The 26,050-nt window shown below is 51.4% G+C and overlaps 1 protein-coding gene across 1 annotated transcript in view; it reads left to right on the top strand.

Annotated features, from left to right (window-relative positions):
• The window catches only part of SMAD6 (SMAD family member 6), a 75,209-nt gene that overhangs the window by 3,515 nt on the left and 45,644 nt on the right, over window positions 1–26,050 (top strand). The window contains exons 2-3 of the mRNA XM_030317867.1: window positions 5,050–5,106; window positions 8,752–8,829. Coding sequence (XP_030173727.1) covers window positions 5,050–5,106; window positions 8,752–8,829 — 135 coding nt within the window. The remainder of the gene's footprint in view (window positions 1–5,049; window positions 5,107–8,751; window positions 8,830–26,050) is intronic.

The following is a 26,050-nucleotide window of genomic DNA, read 5'->3' as shown; positions in this document are numbered from 1 at the left end:
AGAGTATACTGGAATACCCAGCAGGCCAACTGAGGGGCACCAGTGCCCACCTGATCCCCACAGGGAGCCCAAGTGACAGGAGGCCCCTTTCTGGGCAGTGCTGACCCCTGCTGCTCAGGGCGAACCCTGCACCCATCCATCAACTTGCTTTGGGACATTGGGGCCAGTTCCCCTTCCCATGGGTAAAGTGAGGAGGTGGACAGAACCCCTAGGGTCTGATATGGGCGGATTCCAGGTGACACAGGCCTGCCTCCCCTGCCCTGCCCTCTCCCCCATGCTTGTCTCAGAAAGTGGGGGTCTTTCCTCTGTGCCCGGCCCTGCCCTGCACCTTCGACCCCTTGGGAGTCAGACCCCAGCTCTCCTTCCCTCTTGTGTGTCTTTCTGTCCCGGGAAAAGCCAGTTCGCTGAGCTCGGTGCCTATGTGGACGGAAATGTGGAGAAATACTTTAATCACAGTTTAACCTGTGTTTATACAGCTCCTTTCTCCTGAAAGTATCCATTAACTTTGGAATAAATCTCCTGCTCTTTGCTTCACTACTTTTTTTTTTTTTTCTGTAATTATATTCAGTAAATTACTATTATCCAAATTGCGCCAGGGAAAGAGACAGAGCGAGAGAGAACTTCTAAACGACTGGAGGAGGCCGCCTAGGAAAACACAGGGTTCCCAGGCCAGGACTATAGGAATTAGAATGGGCTAAAAAGTTTTCCTTTTATTTGGCCTGGCATTATCCCTTTGAAATGAGATCAATTTCAAGTTGGGCTTCCAAGCCCCTGCCCCGCCCCTCTGGCGGCCCCTCGGCCCGCCCGCCCTGCTCCTCGGAGCTCCTCCTTGGAGGTGAGGAAGGGGTGATAATGTGCAGTTTGCCTCTTGCTGGCGCCAGCCGGCCGCGCTGTTTATCTGGCTGCCGGGGGAATCTGGGCAATTAGGCTCAGCCGGCCTTAAAGCGCCAGGAGCTCCTTTTCTGAGGCTCCCGTCCCGGGCTTGAGGTTGAGCCTTCAGGTTCTGGGGGTGGAGGGGAGGGCACTCGGGAGGCCCCCTCCCCACCCACAGCCACCCCCTGCGGAAGGTGGCAACCGGGAGGCCTAGGGAGGCAAGTGGATCCTTTCCTAAGGGAGATGATGGGCTCAAAGGGGGGTGGGGGTGGAAGGCATTATCCCAAACTGAAACCTTACCAGGCACTGGGAGAGGCTGGGAGCTCTTCTGGCTTTAGAATTAGGGTCCAGATCCCGAAAGGCTAAGTATCACCCCCCTCCACCCACTAGGGGGCTAACCAGAGGCACGTTTGGGCCGAGCTGAGCTGAGCACTAACCTTCTGGTACACTTGGCCCCTGGCTGACTGCTCTTACTTCTGAAGGAAGTTGGAGGAGATTCCTGAAGTTGATGCCTGAGGCTGGATGTCTGAGGGGGCTGGAGTGTCTGATGTCTGTCTGTCTGTCTGTCTCTCTCATGTCCATTGCTTTCAGAGGAGCCTGCAGGGCTCTGGGGGGGGGCTCTCCCCTTCAAGTTTAGAGCATCTAAGTTTATTACTGAAAAATCAACACAACTTTGGCACTCACTCATCAGGTAGCTTCTCGGAGGGGAGCGGAGAGAGGGCCTGGAGGCAGCCCACACTTCCTCTTCTGTCCTTTTGTCTCGCGTACTGAGTAGTCCACCTGAGTTAATGACCTAGGGCTCCACTCTCCCAGATCCGTGGGGCCTGGAAGTGTGGGAGTGAAGCAGAGGGGCCGGTTAAAGGTTACCCAGTACTGTTCATAGCAGCATTATTCCTAAAAGTCAGAAAACAGAAATAGCCCTAATGTCTATTAGCTGATGAATGGGTAACCAAATGTGGTATATCCATCCAATGGAGTATCATTCGGCCATAAAGAAGAATGCAGCTATTGAACGGATGAGCCTTAAAAGCATTATGCTGGGTGAAAGAAGCCCCCCACAAAGAGCCTCCTACTATGTGAGTCTGTGTGAAATGCCCAGAATAGGCAAACCCACGGGCACTGAGAGTAGATTTGTGGTTGCCCACGGGTTGAGGGCATAGGGACCGACTGCTAACGGGACAGGGCTTCTTTGGGGTGATGAGAATGTCCAGTAATTGTATTGTGGTGGTGGTCTCACAACTCTGAATATACTAAAAAGCACTGAATTCAACACTTTCAAAGAGTGAATCTTAGGGTAGGTGAGCAGAAGAACTCAGGTGTTCAAAAAAGGTAACCGGGTGTTGGTTCCCGCCTGGCCTGGCCCTTTGTTGAGCTGAAGTAAAATAACATCTTGTGCCTTCCTCTGTGGCCTACCTGGCCGGACCTCGGGTGCCCCATCCGTTGAAAGCAGCAGCTGACCTGGGTGACCGCCTGACATTATAAATCCCCGTGTCTCGTGGCGGAGTCTGTGGCCTTCATACTTTTGAACTTGCCCAGGATGGAATGTAGCGTTCAGCTTCCAGCCTCTAAAGTTGTTAAACAGTTCTGTGCAAACTGTTCTGCTGGAGCACGTGGGGGCCTGGTCAGGTCCCTCCCCAAAGCTTTGCAGTGCTTCCCTCGCTGGTGAGATGGACGTTCCAAGTTTGTAGATTCGCTTTGTGCCTCATTCACATCAGGACACACCCAGCCTGCGTGTGGCCATGGGTGGTGGCTGTCTCAGGCAGCTCCTTCAAGAGGGGACTTCAGTAGCCCTTCTCCCCTGTATTTTCAGCTTTGGGCTCCAGGTAAGCAGCCCCTGGGTGAAATCCTGGGGTTGATTACAGTGGCTTGACTCCAGCCTCCACGGCCCATTGCTGGCAGGTTTCACTTTCGGGGGACAGATCTGGGAGGGCAGCTGTCCGGAGCACACCCCCCCACCTCCCCACCATGTGTGGCCTGAGCCTTAGCCGATCAGATTTTTGCAAAAGGAGCCCTGACCCAGGAATTGCAGGCCTTCTGATAAGCTGAGTGGGGTGGTGGGAAGGGCATGAGGCTGGGGATCAGGAGACCTGGCTTCTGGTCCTGACTTTGGCTCTACGACCAGTTCAGCGTGTGGCACTGAGGGAGCCGCTCCCACTGTCCAGGCCTCAGTGGTCACTGTACAGTGGGAGCGTCAGCCTCAACTGTCTTTCTTGGTAAAGCTCTAGCCCCGCTTGCGTACTGCTTCGTGTCCTGAAGCAAGCTGGTCCTCGCTGAGTCTGGTCTCCAGCCCCTCCAAGGCCTGCGCCAGTGGGTGTGACGTGGGTCCTACTGAAGACAGATAGTTCCCTTCCTCGAGTCTGGCTTGGCATCTCCTTGGGGTCACCCCTTTGGCCTTCTAGGTCCTCTTTCTCCACACCTTTGTCTACACGGCCTGAACTTTGCCATTATCCTCGTCACCATCATGAGGATAATGACTTTAGATGTTTACTGAGCCCTCTCTGTGCCCGTGACGTGCTGGACCTCGCTGGGGTGAGGCGGTGTGATACGGGGTGCCTCTTGTTGCTGCCTGTGTCATTGGGATGTAGAGCCAAGTCGGGCCCGGGCCCAAATTCCAGTTCCATCATGATTGGCTGGGGGACACTGGGCAAGTCAGTCTTCACATCTGTAAAATGGGAATAATAATGGCCATCTTATTTACTTTGGAGAAAGGACAAAATAAGAATAGGTACCCATGAGCATGATTAACCACTCTGTACCTAAGACCCAGAAGAATGAAAGACAATAAACGAAATAGAAAATGCCCTGCATGGAGGAAGAAACAGGGTAGGCATTCAGCGCATGTTTGCTTCTGTCCCCAGTGGCTATTCTGTGATTCACTTTTCCTTCTCTCAAACTCCTGTCCACAAAAGATTCCCTGTTTCTAGACCTCAGAGCCCTCACTTTGTTGAAGTAATTTCAGGCTGGAAATGCTGGGGTGGGGAAGAAGTCAAGCTGCATTGGGTGTACAGAGCAAAAAACAAATGCTCCTACAGCTAATTGTGCCTTATTATCATTGCGAAAAACACTTATTACCCCTTGTGTCATTACTGATACCTGCCTAATAATAGTTATTACCACTTTACTACCACCGAGAGTTTGTTTTAGTTTGCGATTTGATGGTGTTTAGTTTCATTTAGGGAAAATGAAGGGTCATTTCATTCATGCAAATTGTTACTTAGTTTAGCAAATTGTTACTTCCCCTAAAGCAAGAGGCTAAGGAATTCTTCTGAAGACAAAATATATGTTTTCAAGGAGGAGTATTTTGGGCAAATGAAAGGAAACCCAAAGAAAAATACCGTAGACGATAAGGAATCACAGAGGGTCTGAGATGGGAGGCCACGGAGAACTTGTGGGCCACCCCTTCTCTTTACAAAGGGGGAGACTGAGGCTGAGAGCTAGCTGGAAGTGACTGGCTTAAGGTCTCTCATCTAGGTAGCTGGGTTGACTTCCTGGGATCTAGCCAATCTTACCTTCCACCCTGCCCCCAAGAATGTCAGTTGTAATGCAACTGATCTGGAAGGAGCTTCTGTGTCTCTCATGCTCGGTGCTGATTAGAGTTGCCAAATTTAGCAAATAAAACTAAAGAATGCCTAGTTGAATTTGAGTTTCTGACAGACAGCACGTAATTTTTTAGTGTAAGTATGTCCCAAATCTTGCAAGGGATATACTTATGCTAAAAATTACACCACATGTGTCCAAACTTCAAATTTAACAGAGCTTCCTGTGTTTTATCAGGGAACCGTAGCTCTGACTTGTTACAGTAACAGTTACTGTTTGTGCATGTATTTTTCCAGAATACCAAGAACTGTTTGACATAGTCTTCCTTTGCCCTCCTGGCACACCTGGAAGGTCTTTGTGATTATTGTCCCTATTTTAGAGCTGAGGAAACAAGCTCAGAGAGGTGAAGCAACTTGCCTGAGGTCACACGGCCAAAGGTGGCAGAGAGGGATTGAGACTGGGTCTGTATGCCACGCCTGTGGCCTCACCTGTTGGGCAGCAGAGGTGGTGGGAAAAGAGGAGAGTTTCCTGGGGGCTGGATTTATTATTTGAGGAAACCGATGATCAAAAGCAGGTCCACCCCCCCAGGTGTGAACTCCCCCCCACCCCAGCAGTGACATGTTGTCTCCTGTCTTTCAGAATCACCACCGCCCCCCTATTCTCGGCTGTCTCCTCACGACGAGTACAAGCCACTGGGTAAGTGTGTCCTCCTTCCCACCGGCTCCCTTTCAGTCCAGGGCCCAGCCTCAGTGCTCAGGGGTGTGGAGGGGAGGGGGGAAAGCAGGCCTGGTTGCCTTTGAGATGGGGCGAAGTTTTACAAACACACCTCCGGTTGGGCCAAAGCAGACCCAGGCTCTGCAGCCGGCTATTTACGTCTTGAAATTCCTCCGCTCATCATTAACCTCTCTGTGACCTTTAAACATGGGCCTGTGGGAGATGAATGGGTTTTGACTTAAGCACCTCATTGGAGATGGGTTTGGTATTTCCCTCTTTTCCTCTCTCCCTCCCCCAGCCCTTGGTTTTTCTCCTTTGACTTGTGTTAATTAGCACTATGACAGATAGGTAGAGCATATGAAGTCCCCTTTGAGAGGGGTGGTGTTTTTCCCCCCATTTTAAGCCAGGAAGTTCACCTGGGCAGAAACAACCGTCGGACTATGCAGAAAATCCGTGTATTGGTGCAGAAAGCCCCTGGCGTGGTCCGACCCCGGGGTGTGCTCCGTGGAGGTGGTAATGTCATTGTAGGCAGGTCCCATTCAGAGTCAGAAGTGTTCTCTGGAAACCCTTGGGGCTAGATGAGCAGCTCGTATTCTGGAGTAGCTGCATGTGGTTTTACAAGTAGCGGTGGCTTGTTTTCTGGCCCTGCTGGGTCCCCCAGAGGAGGATACCAGGGATGGGGTGAGTTCGTTTGGCTTTACTAAGTACCAAGAGAGAAACTTTGCGATCCAGGCAGTTCCCGTGGGAGTCAAGCTTCCAAAGTCCGATAGCACAGTAGTGATGCTCACACATTCCACCAAGTGACCACAAGAAGTGGGTTTTGTTTTGTTTTTGGTAAAGGCCTCTTCCCAGTAGCCTGTGTCAGCATCATCTGGGAGGTCACTTCTAAGTGTCGCAGACTCTCAGGCATCCAGGCCAGTTTTCTTTCCAGGCCACCCCCCCCACCCCCCTGCCTTGTGCAGTCACAAATGCCCACCGGGTCCCTTCAGGAGTTTGACCTCTTCAGCCTAGGAGGACAGAGCCTGTCCCATGACGGTGTGTGAGTCAGTGGTTTAATGATGGCAACTTCCTCATTGTTTTTCCCCACGGATGGTCATCCCGTGCATGGAGGAGCTTTATTTAGTTTTCTGGGGGAACCGAAGAGGTCATATGGTGGGACCCTGTCACTTCATAGATGAGGAATCTGGCTGAGGGCCGGAGCGGGCCCTGCAGCTAATGAGCAGCAGGGCTGAGGCAGAAACCCCATTCAGCTCGGCGGTTCCCCATCCCTCCCTCACAGGCCTGTCTCAGCATTTCCCAAGTCAACATAATTGCACTGGTCGCTTAGAAGATCTGTAGATCCATTAGAGGGGGGGGGGAACCCTCAAAGGTTCTTAGTAAATGTAGCCCTTTAGTTCGAATGTCGAGGATCATTGCCCCGAGGAATTGCAGGTCAGCCTGTGATAAAGCAGCAAAAATCAGGACACCGCCTGGCCCTGCAGAATGACCATTTGGAAATCAACAGGTGTCCCGGTTATTTTACAAATGGGACAACTGAGGCCCGGAAAAGAGGAAATGACACTTGCTGGTGGTCACATAGCTCAGGAATCTGTAGACTATGGCCTGCCATCTGTTTTTTGTATGTTTCGTGAGCTAAGGATGTTTTGTACTTTTTTCGATGGTTAAAAAAAAAAAAAAATCGAAAGAGTAATATTTCCTGACATGTGAAAATTACATGAAATTCAAAGTTTAGCATCCGTGAAAAAAAATCCCGCTGGAATATCACCGTGTTTGCCTGTTTCCATGTTGTCTGTAGCTGCTTCTATGCTATAGTGACACAGTTGAGTAGCTGTAACAGAGATCGTGTGGCTTACAAGGCTTGAAAATACTATTCGCTCTGGGGCCTTTTGCAGAAGAAGTTGGTGAGCCCTGATTTTTATGACTGATGGTGGAGGTTGGACTCAAACCTGGGGCTCCAGCTTCAAAGCAGGGTCCCTCTCTGGGGCTCGAGCAGTGATCAAGGTTGGGAGTGTTCTTTTTCTCCATCAGCCACTGCAGGGTATCAGATGTCAGGGCCTCGCTAGAAGCAATAAATGGGAGGGTTTGGAAGGATGCAGGATAGGGACTTACTAGCTGTGAAAGGTGGGAACCATTCCCATGCCTGGGACCCTCACAGAGCTGCCCATGTTGGCTCTACAGCGGCTCCCGCAAGGAATAGGGTCCAGCCTGCGATGTTGCACTTTGGGAACATTAGATCCGAAAAGCAAAACGCTTTTAAGAAGTTCCCACTTGGGCATTGGGGTTATTATTTTTGTTTCCAAGAGATTTTCCATGTGTCCGTAGTTTCCTCCTAACACATTTTAGCAGCAGATAACTTTTTCGTGTCCTGATAAATAGTCTGGGCTATTTTTTGTATTATTTTCTTTTCCTTGCATTGTTGCTTTTTCATAAACAAAAAGTCAGTTCACTTCTAAGCCTCTGTGATCACATGAGACCAAAAAGCAAAATAAAACCCAGAACACCCAGTCAGCATCTGGCAATTGGGAAACAACAACAAAAAAACCCCAAACCACCCCCCCCTCCCTAGAATTGGTTAATGTTTCATCTTCCTGCTCCCCAAACCATGTGGTAAAAGGGAAAAAAAAATCCTACAGGATCGAATGGAATTCTAGCTAGCCAGGGCCTTGGCTAACGGTTTTGGTCCCAGGAATCCCCAGGTTGGTCAGGTGGGACCCACTGAGCCAGACCTGGGTTGAGCTGGGTAAGAAGGTGATGAGCTGTCAACCTCACAGAACGTACCTTTTGACGCCTTCACATGGACAACGCCCCATAGCTGGTCGCAGAGGAAAAAATTTGCCAGTCTGCCTGCCCCCAAAAGGCATCGGCTTGTCAAGGTGGTAGCTTAGTGTCCAAGAGAAAACGTGCCAAAGATTTTCTTTTCCTCGTCTCACCACACTGCAGACAGGGAAAAACAAATAATGCATGCCATACGAAGTACTTAAAACTACTTTAAAAAAAAAAGAATGCCTTAAAAAAACCAGTCCAGGCATTGAAAGTTGCTCCGTGAGCAGGTTTGGATGTTAAAGAGTGGAGGAGGGAAGAGCGAGAAAAAAAGTTAATCTGGGAGCAAATGCTTGAGCCCTTAATTAGAGGGGTGTAAGCGGGACAGAGTGAGGATGGCTGGTAACTTGTTAAAACAGAGCTTCCCGAGCTCCAGCGGGAGGAAGGAAGGAAGCAAGGAAGGAAGGAAGCAAGAAGGAACAACTTTAAGAATTTTAATGGTTGTAATTAAGCACAGCAACTATGAATTGTTTAGGGGCTTAATTTAACCTTACCCACAGAGGCTCCAAGTTGCTACTTGCTCAGTCCCCTGAACTTGGGTTATTTCTGTGGTCAGGGCAGTTGAAACTTTTTCAGGTGTGAGGGCTGCAGCAGTCAGCATTTTCCAGGGAAGTTCCAGGGCCGGCTGGCCTGGTCTCGCGTGATCGCAGGACCAAGTTACAGAGTGGCATCAGGAAGCTGAGAGGGACACGTCGCCCTTTGCAAGCACTTGCGTGTGCACATGCACACGTACACACACAGATGCGTGAGAAGAAAAGAGAGGAGCGCCCCGCAGCCAACTGAGTTGTCTTTTTGTTTCTTCCGTAGATCTATCTGATTCCACATTGTCTTACACTGAAACGGAGGCCACCAACTCCCTCATCACCGCCCCGGGTGAATTCTCAGGTTGGCATTTCTGTCCTTGCACGTTGCTGTTGTGTTGAACTTCACAGAAGGGGGACAGGTTGGGGGCGGGGGCTTGATGGAGGCCTTTTTGATTTCCTTCCTCCTTTTCTTTTCCCCTTTTCCTCCCACCTCTTGGATAGGAAGACTGTCCCTGTCTTCATCCTTGGCATCCTTGGGGTTAACGACAATCTGTACGAATGAGATCTAAAGATGGTCACTTTGAAAGTGCCTGTTGGTCCACGTGTTCACCAGTGGACTCCTCCTTGTCTCATGGAAACAGGGAAAGCCCAGCACGACCCTCTATCCCTCATTTTAGCAGGGGAACCTCTTTTCCCAGCTGCCAAGAGGCCCCAGAGTGGATGTGTTTGTATATATTTATCTTTGTGGGTTTCTCCTCCTGTCCACACCTCTGGGGAAGGACAGACGTGGAGGGTCAGAAGAGTGGAGGTCGAGTGGGTAGAACGAGCTTGGACAGAGGGTCTGGCAAGCGAGGAGTTTGCCAAAGGTTGGTAGCTTCCATGTCTCTCCCTGAGCAGTGGATGGTGGGCTAGGAAGCAGAGAGAACCCCAGTTTGGAGTCTCCCAATCCCCTGCAATTAAGAGTTGGCCACAGGGAGCCTCACATTCCTGGGCCTACCTAAACCAACCCTTCCTTAGGAGATCAGAGGTTGGTGGTGCCCGGGGGGCATCGAGGGCCAGGAGGGACTCTGGTGCTGAGGTCTGTGGGACCCTTTGGGAACATGATGGATGGGTGTGCCGTGAAGACAGCTGGGGCTTGTGGCCTGGATCTGTGCTGTGTGGTGTGACAGCCACTCAGGCTGGAGCTGCCTCCCAAGTGGGCATGGCTGGGTCTCCACGTGAAGGCCTCTGTCTGTCTGCATCGCAGCTGCCCTTCCCCTGCCCCACGCCCATGTCATGATAGCAATAGCCGCGACCATAGCTGTTTAGTGTTTCCTCTGCACGGGCCCCTTTTTCATGTATCAGCTCAGAACAGCAGTAAAGGACTCGCTCAGGGTCACATAGTAGCAGAACCACTCGCCACTGTGCTTATAACCACTGCTCTGTCCCCCCTTTCCTGCAAGGGCTGACTGTATCCCCAATGCCTCCATTCCTTCACGTGAAGATCTGTCTGTCATTCTTGCCACCCCCTCCCCATGACTCTAAGAGTGACACGATGCTGGCTGTGCATGGCGGCCTGGCCATTTCCCGTGTCTGAGCCCCTCTTCATTCCGTATTCCATCATAACCATGGAGGTCGCAAGAGTATGTCTGTTTCAAAGATAGGAAAACTAGAAGCTGGAGCAAGAAGTGACTTGCCCCGGGGTCACATAGTGGGGCTCAGCCGGTACTGAGGTCCAGGGCTTCGGGGTCCTCCCTGCCTTCTGGTCTCTGGTGGCCCCCTCTCATCGGGGGTTTCCTCTGTGCCTTTTGGCCCCTACTTGGTTGTAGTGTTTTTCCCTGAAAGACCTTACCGGACGAATGTAAGAAGTTAATATTTCACTCCATTCTTTTTTCTCCTTTGCCTATGTAGAAGGAAGCCACGTATAATTTTGAAGCAAGAGGCTTAATGGTATTTCTGAATGCATGATTCTGTGCCCTTGCCAGCCCTCAGGATGTGTTTAATTTAGGTGATTGCATTGGGATAGGTTGGATGGATGGGTAATTTTTCGACATCTCCCCCCAACCCCCATCCCCCCAATTAACGGTGGAAATTCTCATTGGCGGGGGTGCTGTAGAGTTCTGCAGTACATTTGCAGATATAGTCTCTCTTTTTTTAAAAAAAATTTTTAGTGTTTATTTAGTTTTGAGAGAGAGAGAGAGAGAGAGAGAAATGAATGAGTGGGGGAGGGGCAGAGAGAGAGGGAGACATAGAATCCGAAGCAGGCTCCAGGCTCTGAGCTGTCGGCACAGAGCCTGATGCGGGACTTAAACCCATGAGCCGTGAGATCATGACCTGAGCTGAAGTCGGACGCTTAACCGACTGAGCCACCCAGGCGCCCCAATCTCTTTTGATCTCTATCATCCCGGAGCTGGTCTGGTGTGTGGCTCAGGCAGGAGGGAGCAGACCCCAGAACACTTAGGGAAACCAGGAGAGAGCGCCCTCTGGAGGGACGTCTCTGGGAACCCTGGGGTCGATAGGTTTGGCTGCCTCCAGGGCCCAGGGGCCCTGTGTTTGGGATTACTGCCCAGTCATCCCAGAGCGGTGTGTGGTAATGGCCAGTGAGGAGGCCCCTGCTGTTCTTAACTGTGGACGAGGACTACTTGGTTCTCATGAGAAAATCGGTGGGGGGGGGGGGGGGCATGCAGTGACTTGGAATTCTGAAGGGCTAGGGGAGCTGGGGAGGAAGTTTGGGATTGGCACTGAGGGGATCAAATGGGATCTGGCGGGCTTTGGTCTGAGATCTGGGTTGTCTCAGTAGGCAAGTGGAACCTTCCCCACGTGGTCACCCAGGCCCCTTCCAGGGACTTAATGTGTCTCCTCCCACACCGGGGGCTCCCTGTTCAGCTTTTCCAGCTTACTCGTGCTCTGGGAATCTGAGGACCAATGGGCAGTACGTTGGCACTGCCCCTGCCTCCTGGGAGCTCATAGGCTTGGGGCTGGAGTAGCTGTCACACTGGAGGACAGGCTCCGGGAGGGAGGCCCTGCAGGGTGAGGAGAAGGCCCAGAGGGGTGACAGGTCTCAGTGGATGAAGGTAGGAGTTGTCCATCTGGCTAGGATGTAATGCAGGGTTGTGCCTGGCAGGGTGGGAAGTGAGGTCAGAAAGATGATGGGCAGGGTGTTGGGCCAGGCCAGGGTGTTTGATGGTCAAGGACAGATAATCATGCTGCCGCTGTTGTTGTCAACAGTTGACAGCTCTTGACACTCACTACTGAGCACTTTGTGAAGAGCTGGTCATTCTCCATCTCGTTGACTCCTTACCACGAGCCAGTGAGACAGATGTGATTCCCCCTGCTTTATGGGTGAGGAAACTGAGGCTCATTGCTGGGCAGGCTGCCCAAATTCCTGAATTGTGAGTGGCAGGCTTGGACTGGGACTGCCCAGCCCTCCAGCCCCGAGGGTCCTGCCTGGCATTCCGCAGCTAGCGTCCCCATCCCCTTCCCTGAGACACACCCTGGTGGGGGCTGGGGACAGGGTAGAGCCTTGGGACAGTCCATCCCTGTTTAAGGACTGAGGATGGGGTGCGGGGCTGGCAAGAGGTGTAGGGCTTTGTGCTTATCCTTGTCACCACTGGGCAAACCCTGCAGACCACCCAGAGGCCACACCGGCCAGCCACCTCAGCCCCCTCTGCCTCCCGGAGTCCTGAGGGGCAGCTGTTCCTGAGAGCCTGGCCCCTTTCTTGAGCAGGGTCTGCAGCCCTGCTTGTCGGCCTTGTTCAGTGTCAATCCCAGCGCCTGGCTTGGAGCGTTCTATTTTGATCCAGCTCCAAGGTCTCGGCTTCACTTTCCTGTTCTGTGGTTGAGGCCACTTTAGGGGGATGGTGGGCATTTTGAGGCGCAGTCATAGCCGGGGCAGGCAAGGGCATGTGGGTGGCCGGGCGGAGGTGTGGGCAGCAGGACAGAGGGCTGTCTTGTGTCAGCTCTCTGCTGAGTGGTTGACAGGACACCCTCATCTGATCTGTTTATCAGCTCCACATTTAGATGCATGATCCCTGCTACACAGATGAGAAACCTGAAGCTCAGGAGGGACAGTGACTCCACCAAGAGTACTCAGTGAGGGGCAGAATGCACAGCTTCCACTAGATCTAAAGACCCTGACACCCAGAGTCTTGACAACCTAGGATTTCCTTTTGGGGGTGCTTTTTTTTTTTTTTTTTTTTTTTTTTGTTTTTTTTGTTTTTTTTTTTTTTTTTTTTTTCAACGTTTTTATTTTTGGGACAGAGAGAGACAGAGCATGAACGGGGGAGGGGCAGAGAGAGAGGGAGACACAGAATCGGAAACAGGCTCCAGGCTCCGAGCCATCAGCCCAGAGCCTGATGCGGGGCTCGAACTCACGGACCGCGAGATCGTGACCTGGCTGAAGTCGGACGCTTAACCAACTGCGCCACCCAGGCGCCCCTTGGGGGTGCCTTCAAAAGCTTGATGCTCTGGATTCCTTCCCTCACTCAGGGCCTGGGACGCTGTCCCCTGACTATCTAAAGCTCCCTCAGGCCATCCTTTTCCCCTCCATGACACCTCTACCTTTCTCCCATTCCCTTGATTTCAGTTTAGTTTAGGGAGGAAAACAAGATTAGCTAGTTAAATTCACACTAAAGTGTGGGTGGCTGGTAGGCAACCCTTCTTGGCAACTTGAAAGTAGAATATGCTATAATTCAAAGAATTGTAGGATGAAGGGCCACATAGGCATGGTCATTCTGAGGAGGGATGAGTGAGGAGGGCAGGATTCTCTTAGCTCTTGGCTGCCCTAGGCTAGAAGAACAGAAAGAGCATAACACAAGGAGCATTATGCCCTGGGTGGGAAAGAGCGGCCAGACCAGGCTCTGTGCTGGGTGCGGAGTGAGCTTTGGGCCAAACGTTTAATGAGGGCCTGAAGTGCTGTGTTGCTTTAGAAGCCAGGCCTGCCCCATTCCAATGCTGTGGGGCTGGGGAGGTGCAGCCCTGGGCCAGCTTCAGGAACCAGTGACTCCCCTCTGGTAGCCTATTCTAGTGCCTATCAGATAGCTATTCAAGTGCCTTTAGTAAGTACCTATGGTATACAAGGTGTGGTATAAGCTGCCAGTCACAGGGCTGTCCCATTTCCCGACTTTGGATGTGTGTACGGTCAGTCCTCAGAGCATGCTGTTTCTTTAGAGCTGTGTCGGTGAGGGCGGTCCCTCACTTTAAAGAGGGAAAAGCCCAGGGAAGGAAGGGAGCTACACAGGACCACGTGGTGGTGGTGGGGGGGGGGCGGGGTGGGAGCTCAGCTGCATGTATCTTTCCTCCATCAACCAGACTGTAAGCTTCTCGAGGGCACAATTCATTCTCTAGGATTCTTGCATTCTGTAGATTGACAGAGTTTGGGAACAGAGGCCCAGAGAGGTTAGGAGAGTGGCTGAGGGCCACACAGCGAGCATAAGCAAGTAGAGCCAGGTTACAACCTAGGGGGGGTCCGTGCTGCCCAAACACCTGCCTCCTTTCCTCTCAGTGGTCTCTGAAGAGGTACCCTCTAGGGTTGGCGCTGTCTGATGTTCATCATCGGTGGCTCCGGAAGCTGGGAGAGGAGCATGTTGGTGCGGTATTGTTTCCTGCTGCTTCCTGATTCTGGGTTCCAAGATGCTCTCCTCAGACACCCCCATCCACCACAGACCCTAGAGCCCCTTGTTCTCCAGGGTGCTCAGTTCAGTTCACTCCATGTGTGCTGAGCTTCTCTAGCAAAGTGGCTGAAGAGCACGGGCTGTGCACTGTTGGACGCCGGGTTCCAGTCCCAGCTGTGCCCGTTCCTAGTTGTGGGGCTTTGGGACAGCCACTTGGCTACTATGAGATGATGCCCGTGAATCAGCCAAGGCTTGGCACACGGCATATGGTAGGTGTGGCCATTACAGCGTGGCAGGCACTGTGATTAAGGCTGGGAGCTCAGAAGATAAAAATTACATTATCTCTATCGTCATGGTACTCACAGTCAGGGGAAGACGCAGTAATAATGAGGAGGGGTGTAACAGGCCGTCCAGAGGAAGAAGAGATTAGGGATAGACGCTTGGTGTGGTGAGAAGGCAGCCCAGGAAGACTTCCTGGAAGAGGTGATGTCCAAGTTGGGTTTTATGGGATGAATAGGAGCCTACAAAAGAGACAAGTTTGGGGGGTGGGTAGATGCGTTCCAGGTAGAAGACATAGCAGGTGCCAAGGTCTGGAGGTGAGAAAACAGCCTGATGCTGAAAAAGCAAAGGGATTTAGAGGGGCTAGCAAGCAAAGCACCTGGTGTTGGCAGGAGATGAGGCAGGGGGAAGCCAAGTCCTGTTAAAAACTTTTTACTGTAATACACAGAGTGCACAGGTAAGTGTCCGCCCCAGCCAGTTTGTATAAACCGATCGCACCCGGGTGACAGGCAGAGCCCGGAAAACGTTGCAGGCACATGACAGTGTTCGTTGCCTGTAGGTCTAGGTGCTGTGTGCCGAGTGGTTTAGGAGGAAGCGCTGGAGGGCAGAGGGGTAAAGTTTTAGCTGCAAAAGGGCTTTCACTTGGCTTTGGAGAGCAGGAAGGAAGTCTTACCTGGAGTTCAAGGCAGACGGTGCCTTGACACATTTAGACTTGAACCCAGATTGGTGCCCACGAGTTAAGAGCTGGCTTTTGGGGGTGGTCCACCCTTGCTCTGTCCATCCCCCTGGGTCAGGCTCTGGCCTGGTGGTGGTGGACCTGGATGGATGCTGGGTTCCTGGGCCAGGACCAGCTTGTCATCTCCATCCAATTCAAGACAGCCCCAGACTCCTTGACTTCTCTCAGGGCAGCAGTTGAGGAGAAGGACCAGTTGCCTCTGGTTCCAACATTGGCAGCATTTGGAACTTGCATCAAGCATGTTTGACTGTTTTTTTTCAGTTTTGACCAACCAGAGCGGGGGAAAAGCCTTTTTCTCTCCTTAAAAACTCCTGGGATGTCACACAAGAACCCATTCTTCCTAGGCTGGTTGTCTGAGGCTGGAATGGAGATAGTGAGGGGTGAAAGGCAGCAGTGACAGAGGTGTTCTGTTCACCCAGAAGACAACAGGGTATAGACAGCATCCTGGGAGGACCAGGTGTTTGTGGAGGGGTCTGGTCATCCTGGCTTGGCAGGAAGCACTGTAGGATGGAGGGCAGCACACTGGAGTGGCTTCCGGGCTTGGTTTTGGCCTTCACCCTGTAGCATGACTTCAGGCAAGCACTTCACCTCTCTAGTCTCAGTTTGTTCAGCTGTATATTGGGCCATTAGGCCACTGATCTCAGGGGCTCCTCGGTAATGGTGTGTTCCAGGCAGAAGGTACCAGATCCTGGCCCTCAAGGGGTTGTGCAGGGAGCTGGGGCTTCTGGCCTGGTAGGATCTTAGCTTCTCATCATTGTCCCAAAGCAGAACTATGCCTGGGACAAGGCCATGCGGAGGGAGGGGATCGGTGTCCTGTATCCCTCACCCCCTGGAGCACTAAAGCTTGGAGTGGGGGTACACTTGACTGATGAAGAATCCAAGGCCCAGAGAGGGCAACTGAGTCACCGGAAATCACACAGCTTTTATACTCATTGGGGTCCCTGACAAAGGACCCCAGAGCTGGTGTGTTTCCTGATGGTAGGCTTTGGGATGACGTCAGTGTCTTGAACATTTATTAGGAACCTACTGCATGCCAGTGGCAGGTGATATAAAGTGAAGAAAGCCTGGCCCTTCCCCTGTAGGAGCTAATGGTCTAGAAGGAGAGATGGACCGCAAGCAAAGAATGGTGAATGATTGCTGGTGCTAAGTGCTGGGGAAATATGGGCAAGGCTTAGCACCAGCACAGAGTCCAACTCTGTTGGGGTGGGAATGGGGTATGCAGGGAAAGCTTCAAGGAGAGAGTGATTCTGGGTTGGGTTTTGTAGGATGACTAGGAGTTCACCAAGAAGACAACAGGGTATAGACAGCATGTTGGAAACGAGGGACGGCTTGTGCAGGAGCAGGGAGGTGTATAATAGCACCATGTGTTCTGAATTTGTTTGTGGCCAGAAGGTTAATATGTGTGAGATGGGGGAATAGGGAAAGATGAATCCATCGAGATTGTCCTGAATCTGGAGGAACGGATTAGAGCAAAAGGCTTGTGGTCACTGGGGCCAGAGGAACTCTGGAATATACTTGGTCCCGAAGGGGCTCTGGACCTTGTCTGGCATCCAGCACAGGGACTAGCCCATAGCTGGAGGTCGCTGTGGGATGGATGAAGGGATGAATGGACGATTTTTTCTTGCCCAGGACCAAGAGACCCAGAGTGAGAGAGAACACATAAGATCGTAGCACATATTCAAGAATCACAGGTAATCCCGAGGTCTGTGCCAGGCACCTTGTAAGTGCCATGCATGTATTCACTCATGGAATCCTCCCGACAGCTCTGTGAGGTAGCTACTTTTATTAGCCAGAAATAACTGAGGCTCAGAGAGGTTAAGAAACCTACCCAAGGTCACCCAGCTAGAAAACTAGAACTGGGATCAGAACCCAGGCAGTCTGGCCCCTGTCGGGTTCCCCAGTCTCTGGCACAGGGCCCTTCCTGCCCCCTGAAAGATACAGGACTGACATGGTTGTTCCTCTGGCGCTTCTGTGGCCCTGGGTACCCCCCAGATTTGACAGGAACAACTGTCACCAGGCCCCAGAGAGGAGCTCTGCTCATCAGATGGTTGCTGGATGAGTAAATGAACGACCACTGGGATGGCAGGTGGGCAGATTTCCGAGAGGGGGTTGCTGGGCCCAGGCGGCGTCCTGTTCCTGCCCAGGGTGCTTTGGCTCGAGACGGAGGCAGCCACTGCCTACCCCTCACTACACCTCAGGCAGCCCACATCTCCGGGAGAACCAGCAGGTTTTCCGAGGAGACCTGAAATTCCAGAAAATGCAGTTGGTTGCTTCCAGCCTAATCACAACCATCTGTCTGCCGGGCTCGGTGGCTCGCCCTCCTCCTGTCCTCGCTGGCACGCTTTCCCTGGGCGTCTGTAACAATCGGGAGCCGCACTCGAAAGTTTCCTTGTCAGGGTAGAGCGGCTGTTGCCAAGAGCTCCTTCTTTGATGCAGAAAATATATCCTGAAGGTACTTTGTCAGATGTTTTTATATTAAACATTCTCCCTCCGTGCCCCTTGGCCGCCAAGGGAAGCAGAGATACATCACTTTTCCAGTTGCCCTTTGTGGAAAGAATTCCTGGTGTTTATGGGCCCTTTCCCCTCGCCACCCCTGGCAGGGCCGGGCACCCCTCGGCCAGAGAGGGGAAGGCCTTGGGGGGTGGCACCCCTGCAAAGCAGGGGTGCCCTGGCCTGAGGGAGGGACACTACCCTTATCCTGTGGTAGAAGCTTCTGAGTTGGGAAAAATAGAGGTCTCATGTCTGGAGCAGACATCAAAGCCACTGCCCCAGACTGCAAGGTGAATCATTGCCAGGACTTTAATTGATCTTTAAAAAGAGAGGTAGGAGCTCAGAGATAGGAGCCTGGAAACCATTTTAATCACTCCGAGTTGTCCAGGGTTGTGCCAGCACGGGACAGAGCTGGGAGAAACTGGGCTGTTAGGCCTTCTGTGCCAGGTGGGGGAGAAGGTAGGGAGGCGGGCTCCGGCACCCAGCCTAGAATGGGGGGTGTGGGCAGAGAGGGGCAGAGTGCACCTTCTGGCTCTGGCCCCCTCCTCTCGGGCTGAATGGGCTGAAATATGGCACCAGAGGCACCTCTGGAGACAGGCTGGCTGCATCTGCCCATCAAGATGTGTGTGCCCCGGGAAGTCCCAGGCTATGTCTCTCCCCTCCCCTCTGCCTGTCTCTGCTCCCCTCCCTGGGTCCTCTCATCCTCTGCCTTATATCCGACACTGAGGGGATATGCTCCCCAGGTGCCCTGTGGGCTCCCAGCCTTGCACTCGGCAGCTGTGTGGTCTTCTGCAAACCACACATTCTCTCTGGGCCTCGGGTCCTGCCCTGCTGGGCTGAGGGATGGGGGGAACGGGTCATGGGTCACTCCCACCTGCCGCCACAGCTGCAGGAGAAGAGAGGACACTTTACAAAACAGGGACTCCAGGCTGCTCTCAGGGGACAGATGCTGGGAATGGGGTTTGGGGGGCAGGGCCTGGGTCTTCCCCACCTAGTGCCCAGCTCAGGGCCCAGAGTGTGGTAGATACTGGCATGGTGTCTGTGATTCACAGAAGACACCCCCCCCCACCCAGAGGGCTTAGAACAGCTTTCACAGGGATGCCATGCTCTCTCCACACCCCTGGACTCTCTCAGCTCATGTGGTCTGTCTCAGGCTCAAGGAAACCCTGGTATGGACTGGGGGAGCCCTGCCTCTGGAGCCTCCATTGCTGTTTGACCAGAGAGAGGAACCAAGAATGGCAGAGAGGGCCCATCTCCTCCTACCTGGCTGCCCGGCTGTGTCTTAGCTGCCTGCCCTCTTCTTCACAGGACAAAGACCAGAGAGAGCCCCAAGGGCTTCCTTGGAGTCTAACAGTAGTGCTGAACCTGGCCTGGGGGCCAGGAGACCCGGGTCCCAGTTCTGGCTTTGTCCCACCTGTCTTGGTCTCAAACTGCTTCCATTCAGCCTCTCCCTCTGTAAAATGGGCCAGTAGGCCTAACCCATTGGTTCTCAGTTCTCTTTGCACATTAGACTTCCCTCTTCCCTGAAGAGTTTTTAAAAAGCTCAGACCCCATTCCAGAAATGCTTGGGGAGGGACTGGGCATCAGGATTTTTAAAAATTCCCCAGGCGATTCTAATATGCAGCCAGGGCTAAGAACCCAGATCTGGCCATCTCCTCCTCAAGGCGGAGCCTTTTCTATAGCGGGGGGCCCCCAGCCTGTGCTTGATCACTTCTGGGGATTGGGTGCACATGGCATCTCAAAACTGCCTTAAAACAGGTGTCATAACTTCCAGTGTTCAAGGGAGAAAACTGAGTGTGGGAGGTGGTTAAACTTGACTTGCTCAAAGCCACTCAGCTAAAGGTGAGCGTCTGATCAGCAACTCCCTGAGGTTGGTGTAGTTTTCGTTTTCTGCAGCGAGGTGGGTTGTCTGATGGCTCAAGAAAGTCGCTGCCCTCCTTGTTGCCCGGATGCCTCCCTTGATCTAAATAGCCTTACCAAAAAGTGAAATGAGACAGTCAGCTCTGCCCAGGCCTGCTTCTGGACCTTGAGGTATGGTGTGGAGTGAGGCATATAGATGACGGGATGCTCAGGGACCCAGCAGGGCAGGGATGGAAAGCCCAGGCTTGGGGGCCAGACAGACCTCCCTCTTGCAGCCTTACTTCACTTCTGACAAGTGGGTTTGGCAACATCTCATGGATGCCCTGGAGATGCCATACGTATGGTGCCTGGTATGCATTTGATTTTCTGTGAATGTGAGGAAGTGAATTGGTGACCAAGTATTAGCATGCTGGGTGGGATTTTATGAAGGAGAAGGTACCCAAGGCAGGGCCTTCTCAGGAAACTTAGAATCTAATTAGAAAGATTGGGGGGAAAAATCACTTCCTAGAGAAGCAGGGTAAATGCTGTTTCCCAAGGAAAGAGTGTGGGCTGGGAGACAGCAGCTACCCAGGGAGGCTGCAGGGGATGCGGGGAGCAGAGCTGGGGCCAAGGTCAGATGGAGGGTTTCACCAGGCCACAGGGGAAAGGGCACCCCAGGCCCTGGGAGCTGCTGGGCAAAGGCATGGCGATGTGAAGATGCTTCTCTGAGAATGGGCATAATCCTGGCAGGGCAGAAGGAAGTGAGGTCCATGGGAAGGCCTTGAATGCCACTTCAGGGACGGCCGGACTTTGCTCTGTGGCGGGCCATCGCTGGGTGCCCCAGAAATACTTTTGACTGATGGACGGATCAACCGTATCCTTAGAGGATGGGTTTGTATGGCTCAAGAGTGTAGGGTTTTGTTTGTTTAATGTAATCTTTTTATTGCTGTGTACTATGTGTGTAGAAAAAGCACACATATCCCAAGTGAACGGTTTTTCCAAACTGAGTGTATTTGTTATTTGTGTTACTGTTGCCCCGATCAAGAAACATAATGTGACCTCAAAAGCTCTCTCTCGTGTGCGTTTCCCACCGCCTCCCGCCCCCCTCTCTGCATGGGTAGCTGAGCTCTGTTCTGACTTGGAAAACCGGAGGCTAGTTTTCCTGTTTCTGAAGCTGGCACAAATGGAAAACCTATACCGTGGGCTCTTCTCTTTTTCTTTCCTTTTCTTTTTTTTTTAAATGGAGATACAGTTGACATGCAATATTGTATTCGTTTTAGGTGTACAGCATAATGATTTGACGTATGTATAGATTACAAAACTATTGCTGCCTAGGTTCAGTAAACGTCCGTAACCACATAGTGACGTTTTGTTTTTTCTAGTGATGGTTACTTTTAAGGTCTATTCCCTTAGCAACTCTCAAATGTACAAGATAGCCCTGTCAACAGTAGTCACCCCGTTACACATTACACCCCCAGGAATGTTTATCTCGTGACTGGAATTTTGTTCTCTTTGACCACCAGTCACCCATTTCCTCCACCAGTCCTGTGGGCTCTCTAATGCCGCAGAATGTTCAGGAGGCTCACCTGTCCTGTTGTGAACACCTGTGAGCGCTCACTCACTGCTGGAGAGGATTCCATGGGTACCCACCATGGTTCCCCTAGGCTAACGTACCCATCTGACTACTGATGGCCACTTGGGCACAGCTCCCAGTTGGGGGCTCCTACCTGTGAGGTGACAGTAAGTATTCTTGGATAGGCCTTTCTGTGGACGTAAGGACATCTAGCCGGGAGTTGAGTCGCTGGGCCGCGCATTAAATGTGTGGTCAGCTTTATTCCAGGCCCTGCCAGGCTCTTGTCCTGAGACCACGGTGTTCAGTCAGAAATGCTTCTGGGATGAACTCTTGGTTCATCCCACCCATTTTGCAGATGAGACTGGAGGAGGGCAGTGCCCGTCCTTGGCCCCACGGCTCCCAAGTGGTCACCCAGCCCGCCTCCCCGCTTCACCCCCGAGGTAGGATTTTAGCCCCATGTCCTTTCCGAAGGCCCTGGGCAGTGCACGCTGGGAAAAACAAAAAGGAGAAAAGAGCGAAAGGAAACCAAACATTGGAAAAGAAGTGTGTTTCCAATAAACTGGGCCTTTCACCGGTAGCCAAACTATTACATTCCTGTACCCTGGGAGCAGCCGACCGGGTTTGCCGCTCTGGGCTGTAAATCTTGCTGGGCGTTGGGTTGGGACTCTCGCGTCGCTCCCGGGGACACACAGACAGGCAGTGTCCTTCGGGGCCTTGGATCCGAAGACGCCGGGGTGACATGTGGTTGTTTGGGCGGGCTGGCTCTGCCCCAGTGGGGCCCCTGACAACAGGGCAGCCTGGCCCTTCTGAGGGAGCAGTGTGTGAGTTACCGTAAGAGATTTTCTCTGCCCGCCCGCCCCCTCCCTTTCTTGGGTGCTTTGATGGGTTTGAGGTGTTTATAGGCTTGATTCATGACCGAGTTACCAGGGTTTTCCACGGAAATAACTTATTAAAGGGGCCGTGCACACAGCGACATTGAAGTCTGGAGAGGGGCGCGCATCAAAGGCGGCCCTGGAGAGCCAGGCAGTTTCACTGGCCGCTGCTCAGACGCGGCCCAGGAGGGGCGGGAGGGGGCGGGCCTGGGCTGCAGGAAAAACACTTGGGCTTAAGAAAACACTCCCCAGACAAACCCAAATTCAGGTCCACGGAAAAAAAAAAAAAAAAAAAGAGGAGAAAGTGAAAGCCTAGCATTCGGGGCCTCCGCCGGACCCTCCTGCCCAGATGCGGGGACACATGTGGGTACCCGGCTGACGCATGGTGCCCGGACGTTCTGCTGTCATGCCTGCACCTCCCCTTGGCCCAAAGCTGTTGCTTAGAAGGCAGTGCCTAGGCTGCGGGCTGCCTGCTGCTTTTTGCCAGGGATGGGTGGGGGAGACGTTAGGGGTGGAGGGATTTTTTGGTTCGCCCCTTCCTGAGAGCTCCTTTCCTTTGATTGAATTACATCTGGTTTGTCTTTTGAGGCCGACTAGAAGCTTTCCTTTTCCAGGAAGCCTTCAGGGATTGGGCAGCCCATAGCGGCTTCTCTTTTCTCCCCCAACTTTCAGTGGTTTTCCCTTGCAGTGAGTTGACTTTGCTTTGAGTTTAACCCCTGTCCCCAACCAGACTATGAAAGCCTTCTGGGCAGGACCTGGGTCTGCCTCTGTCCCTCAGGGATGTAACCGGGAAACTGGTGGTGCTGCTGCCTGGCATAGCCCACCTCGTGCAGGAAGACATGGTTTGGAGTCATTCCCTGACACTCAGTCCTGGCTCTTGCACAAAAATAACAATTGCAGTAGAAGTAGGACTAATAATGGCCAAAATTTGAGGACAAAACATGTGGCAGACACTGCACATGTTTCTTGCGCCTTAACCCCTTTCAGGTAAGGTGGGTTCTATTACTATGTATCCCAGTTTATTTTCCTTCACTGGGGAGAAGTAATTAGCCCAGGGGCAACACGCGGATTAGTGGCAGAGGTGGGGTTTGAACCCAGAGCTGCCTGACTCCAGAGCTTGTGTCCTTGGACAAGGCACTACACCCCTCTGGGCTGCAACCTCATTCTGTCGGTGAGTTCACAGACTGGTCGGAGAAGCAAGACACGCCCTCATGAGGCTGCATAGGATTTGTTGTTGGCTTTGGTTTATTAAGGTACGCTCTGTATACGGTAAAACTTCATGGAAGTGTATTGTGAATTTTGACAGTTATGTAACTACTGTCACACGGTTAAGATAGAACATTTCCATCACTCCAAAAAGTTCCTTGGTGTCCCCTTGTGGCCAGCCCTTACCCCACCCCCAGCTGCTGGAAACCCCTGATCTGATTTCTCTCTCTGTAGTTTTGCCTTTTCCAGAATATTCTACAAATTTAATAATACGGCGAGTAGCCTTTAATACCTTTTCCTTTAACCCAGAGAAATGCTCTGAGATTCATCCACGTTGCCTCATGGATGGATGGACATTTGGGTTATTTCCAGTGTTTTTGTCTATAAACATGTGTGTTCAGGGTTTTGTGTGAACATAAGCTTTCAGTGAACATGGGTAAATACCCAGGAGTAGGATTACTGGGTGTATATTTAAAGGAGTATTTGCTACACTGTTTTCCTAAGTGGTTGTACCTTTTTGCCATCTCACTAGCAGGGTATGAATGTTTCAGTTCCTCTGTGTCCTCACCGGGGCTTTGTATGCTCAGTTGATTTTTGTGTGAGTTATTCTGATAGAAGTGTAAGTGGTATCCCGCTGCCGTATTAATTCACATTTTTCTAATGACTAATGATGCTGAACATCTTTCCATGTACTTTATTTAAAAAGTTTTTTTTTTTTAATGTGTGTTTGTTTTTGAGAGAGAGAGGGAGACAGAGCGTGAGTGGGGGAGAGGCAGAGAGAGAGGGAGACACAGAATCTGAAGCAGGCTCCAGGCTCTGGACCGTCAGCATAGAGCCTGATGCAGGGCTCGAACTCACGGGCTGTGAGATCATTACCTGAGCCGAAGTTGGATGGCCAACCGACTGAGCCACCCAGGCACCCCTCATGTATTTATTTTCAATCTTTATATCTTTGGTGAAGTGTCTGTTCAGACGTTTGAACATTTTTTTCTATCGGCTTGATTGCTTTCTTATTGAGTTTTCACAGTTCTTTATATATTCTGCTATCAGAATATATAAGATAGGTGTTTTGTAAGTATTTTCTCCTAGTCTGTGGCTTGTCTTTCATTTCATAATGGTGGCTTTTGAAGAACAGAAGTTTTTCATTGTTCTGAAGTCCAGTTTATTAATCGTTTCTTTTCATGCTTTTTGTGTTGTATAAAGAACTCTGCCAAACCTGAGGTCACAAAGATTTTCTCCTCTGTTTTCTTCTAGAAGCTTTACGGTTTTAGGTTTTATATTTACGTTTATAATCTATGTCAAGTTAATTTTTATATAAGGTGTGAGATAAGAATCTGTGTTCTTTTGAGGTGTGAGATAAGAATCTGTGTGTGTGTGTGTGTGTGTGTGTGTGTGTAAATCCGTTTGTTCTCTTTGTATTTGTTGAAAAGACTACACTTTCTCTTTTGAGTTATGTTGGCCCCTTTGTCAAAAATCAGTTGATCTTATGTATGTTCCCTTTCTGGACCCTGTTGTGTTTCATTGTCTACGTGTCTTTCCTTTCACCAAAATCACACTGTCTTGATTACTGTGGCTTCATAGTAAGTTTTGAAATCGGGTAGCATGAGTCCTCTTGACTTCATTCTTTTTCCGGGTCGTTTTGTCTAGTCTAAGCATTCACATTTTTATATTAATTGTACAATCAGCTGTTGATTTCTACAAAAAGGCCTGCTGGGATTTTGATTGGGATTGCATTGAATCTGTAAATCAGTTTGGGCAGAATCGACATCTTGACAATGTTGAGCCTTCCTATCAATGTATATGGTATACTTCTCCGTATATTTAGGTCTTTGATTTCTCTTCATCAGAGAATACAGATCTTGTACGTTACTGTTAAATTTTTACCCATGTAGTTCACGTTTCTTGGTACTGTTGTAAATTGTAAAACATTTTCCAGTTACTCCTAATACATAGAAAGACAGTTATTTTTTTATTTTTTATTTTAATGCTTGTTTGTTTCTGAGAGGGAGTGAGAGCCAGCACACGAGGGAAGGGCAGAGAGAGAGGGAGACAGACGATCTGAGGCAGGCTTTGTGCCGACAGCAGAGCGTCCGATATGGGGCTCGAACTCACGAACAAACAAGATCAAGTTGTGAGCCGAAGTCAGATGCTTAACCAACTGCGCCACCCAGGCACCCTGACAATTAGTTTTTAAATAGTGATTATGTAAGCATAGGATTTTAATGGCTTGGGTGCTTGGTATTGGGTGTTATGTTTCAGAGGAAGAGTTGCAGAATGGAGATTTTTGTTTTTCTTGTTGGACTCTCAAGAATATCACCTCTGCCCCATGACATTCCCTAAGATGGTCAAGTGTGAATGTCTTCTACTGAGACAGATGTGGCATCTTGGGTGAGTTGCCTCAGCCTTTGGGTGTCAGTTTCCTGCCTGTGAAGCGGAAAGCAGTGGACAGAACTGGATCAGATGACCCGGTGAGGGCTCTTCTAGCCCGGAGTTTGATGTTCACACAGGCCGCAGGGTGGGAGCTTCAGAAGGGCCCTGCGTCCTGGTCTTAAGGAACCCTCTCCTTATTTCACAGAACAGAGAGGGGAGGGCATTTGCCCCGGGTCGCACAGTGGCTGACAGTGAAGAGAAGACAGGTCTCTTGTTCCCCAGTCCAGCCCCTCACCCCTGATTCGATGGGGAAAGACAGCCCAGCGGGAGGTGACTCCACAGCTGGGAGGGAGAGACTGGGGAGGCGGCCATCGGTGCTGGCAGCCACGAGGCTGGCTGCCGGGAGCTGTGACCCTCAGAAGTGGCCAGTTCACGTTTGGGCTGTTTTCAAAGTATAAAAGCACCGTGCTTGGAAATGCGGGTTTTGGCTGACCTCACCCCGAGTGTGGAGTTTAAAGGCCTTTGTAACTCTTTGGTTTGGAACCGGGTCTGGGCATGGCTGGGGAAAACACTGGAACCCATTAGTGCGCGTTCCAATTGCTCTGCCTCTGGGAGAGGGAAGCAGC

This window comes from Lynx canadensis, chromosome B3, assembly GCF_007474595.2.
Source record: "Lynx canadensis isolate LIC74 chromosome B3, mLynCan4.pri.v2, whole genome shotgun sequence".
NCBI classification, from domain to species: Eukaryota; Metazoa; Chordata; class Mammalia; order Carnivora; family Felidae; genus Lynx; species Lynx canadensis.
The sequence above is the reverse complement of the archived record's forward strand: the minus strand, read 5'-3'. Positions and strand labels throughout refer to the sequence as shown.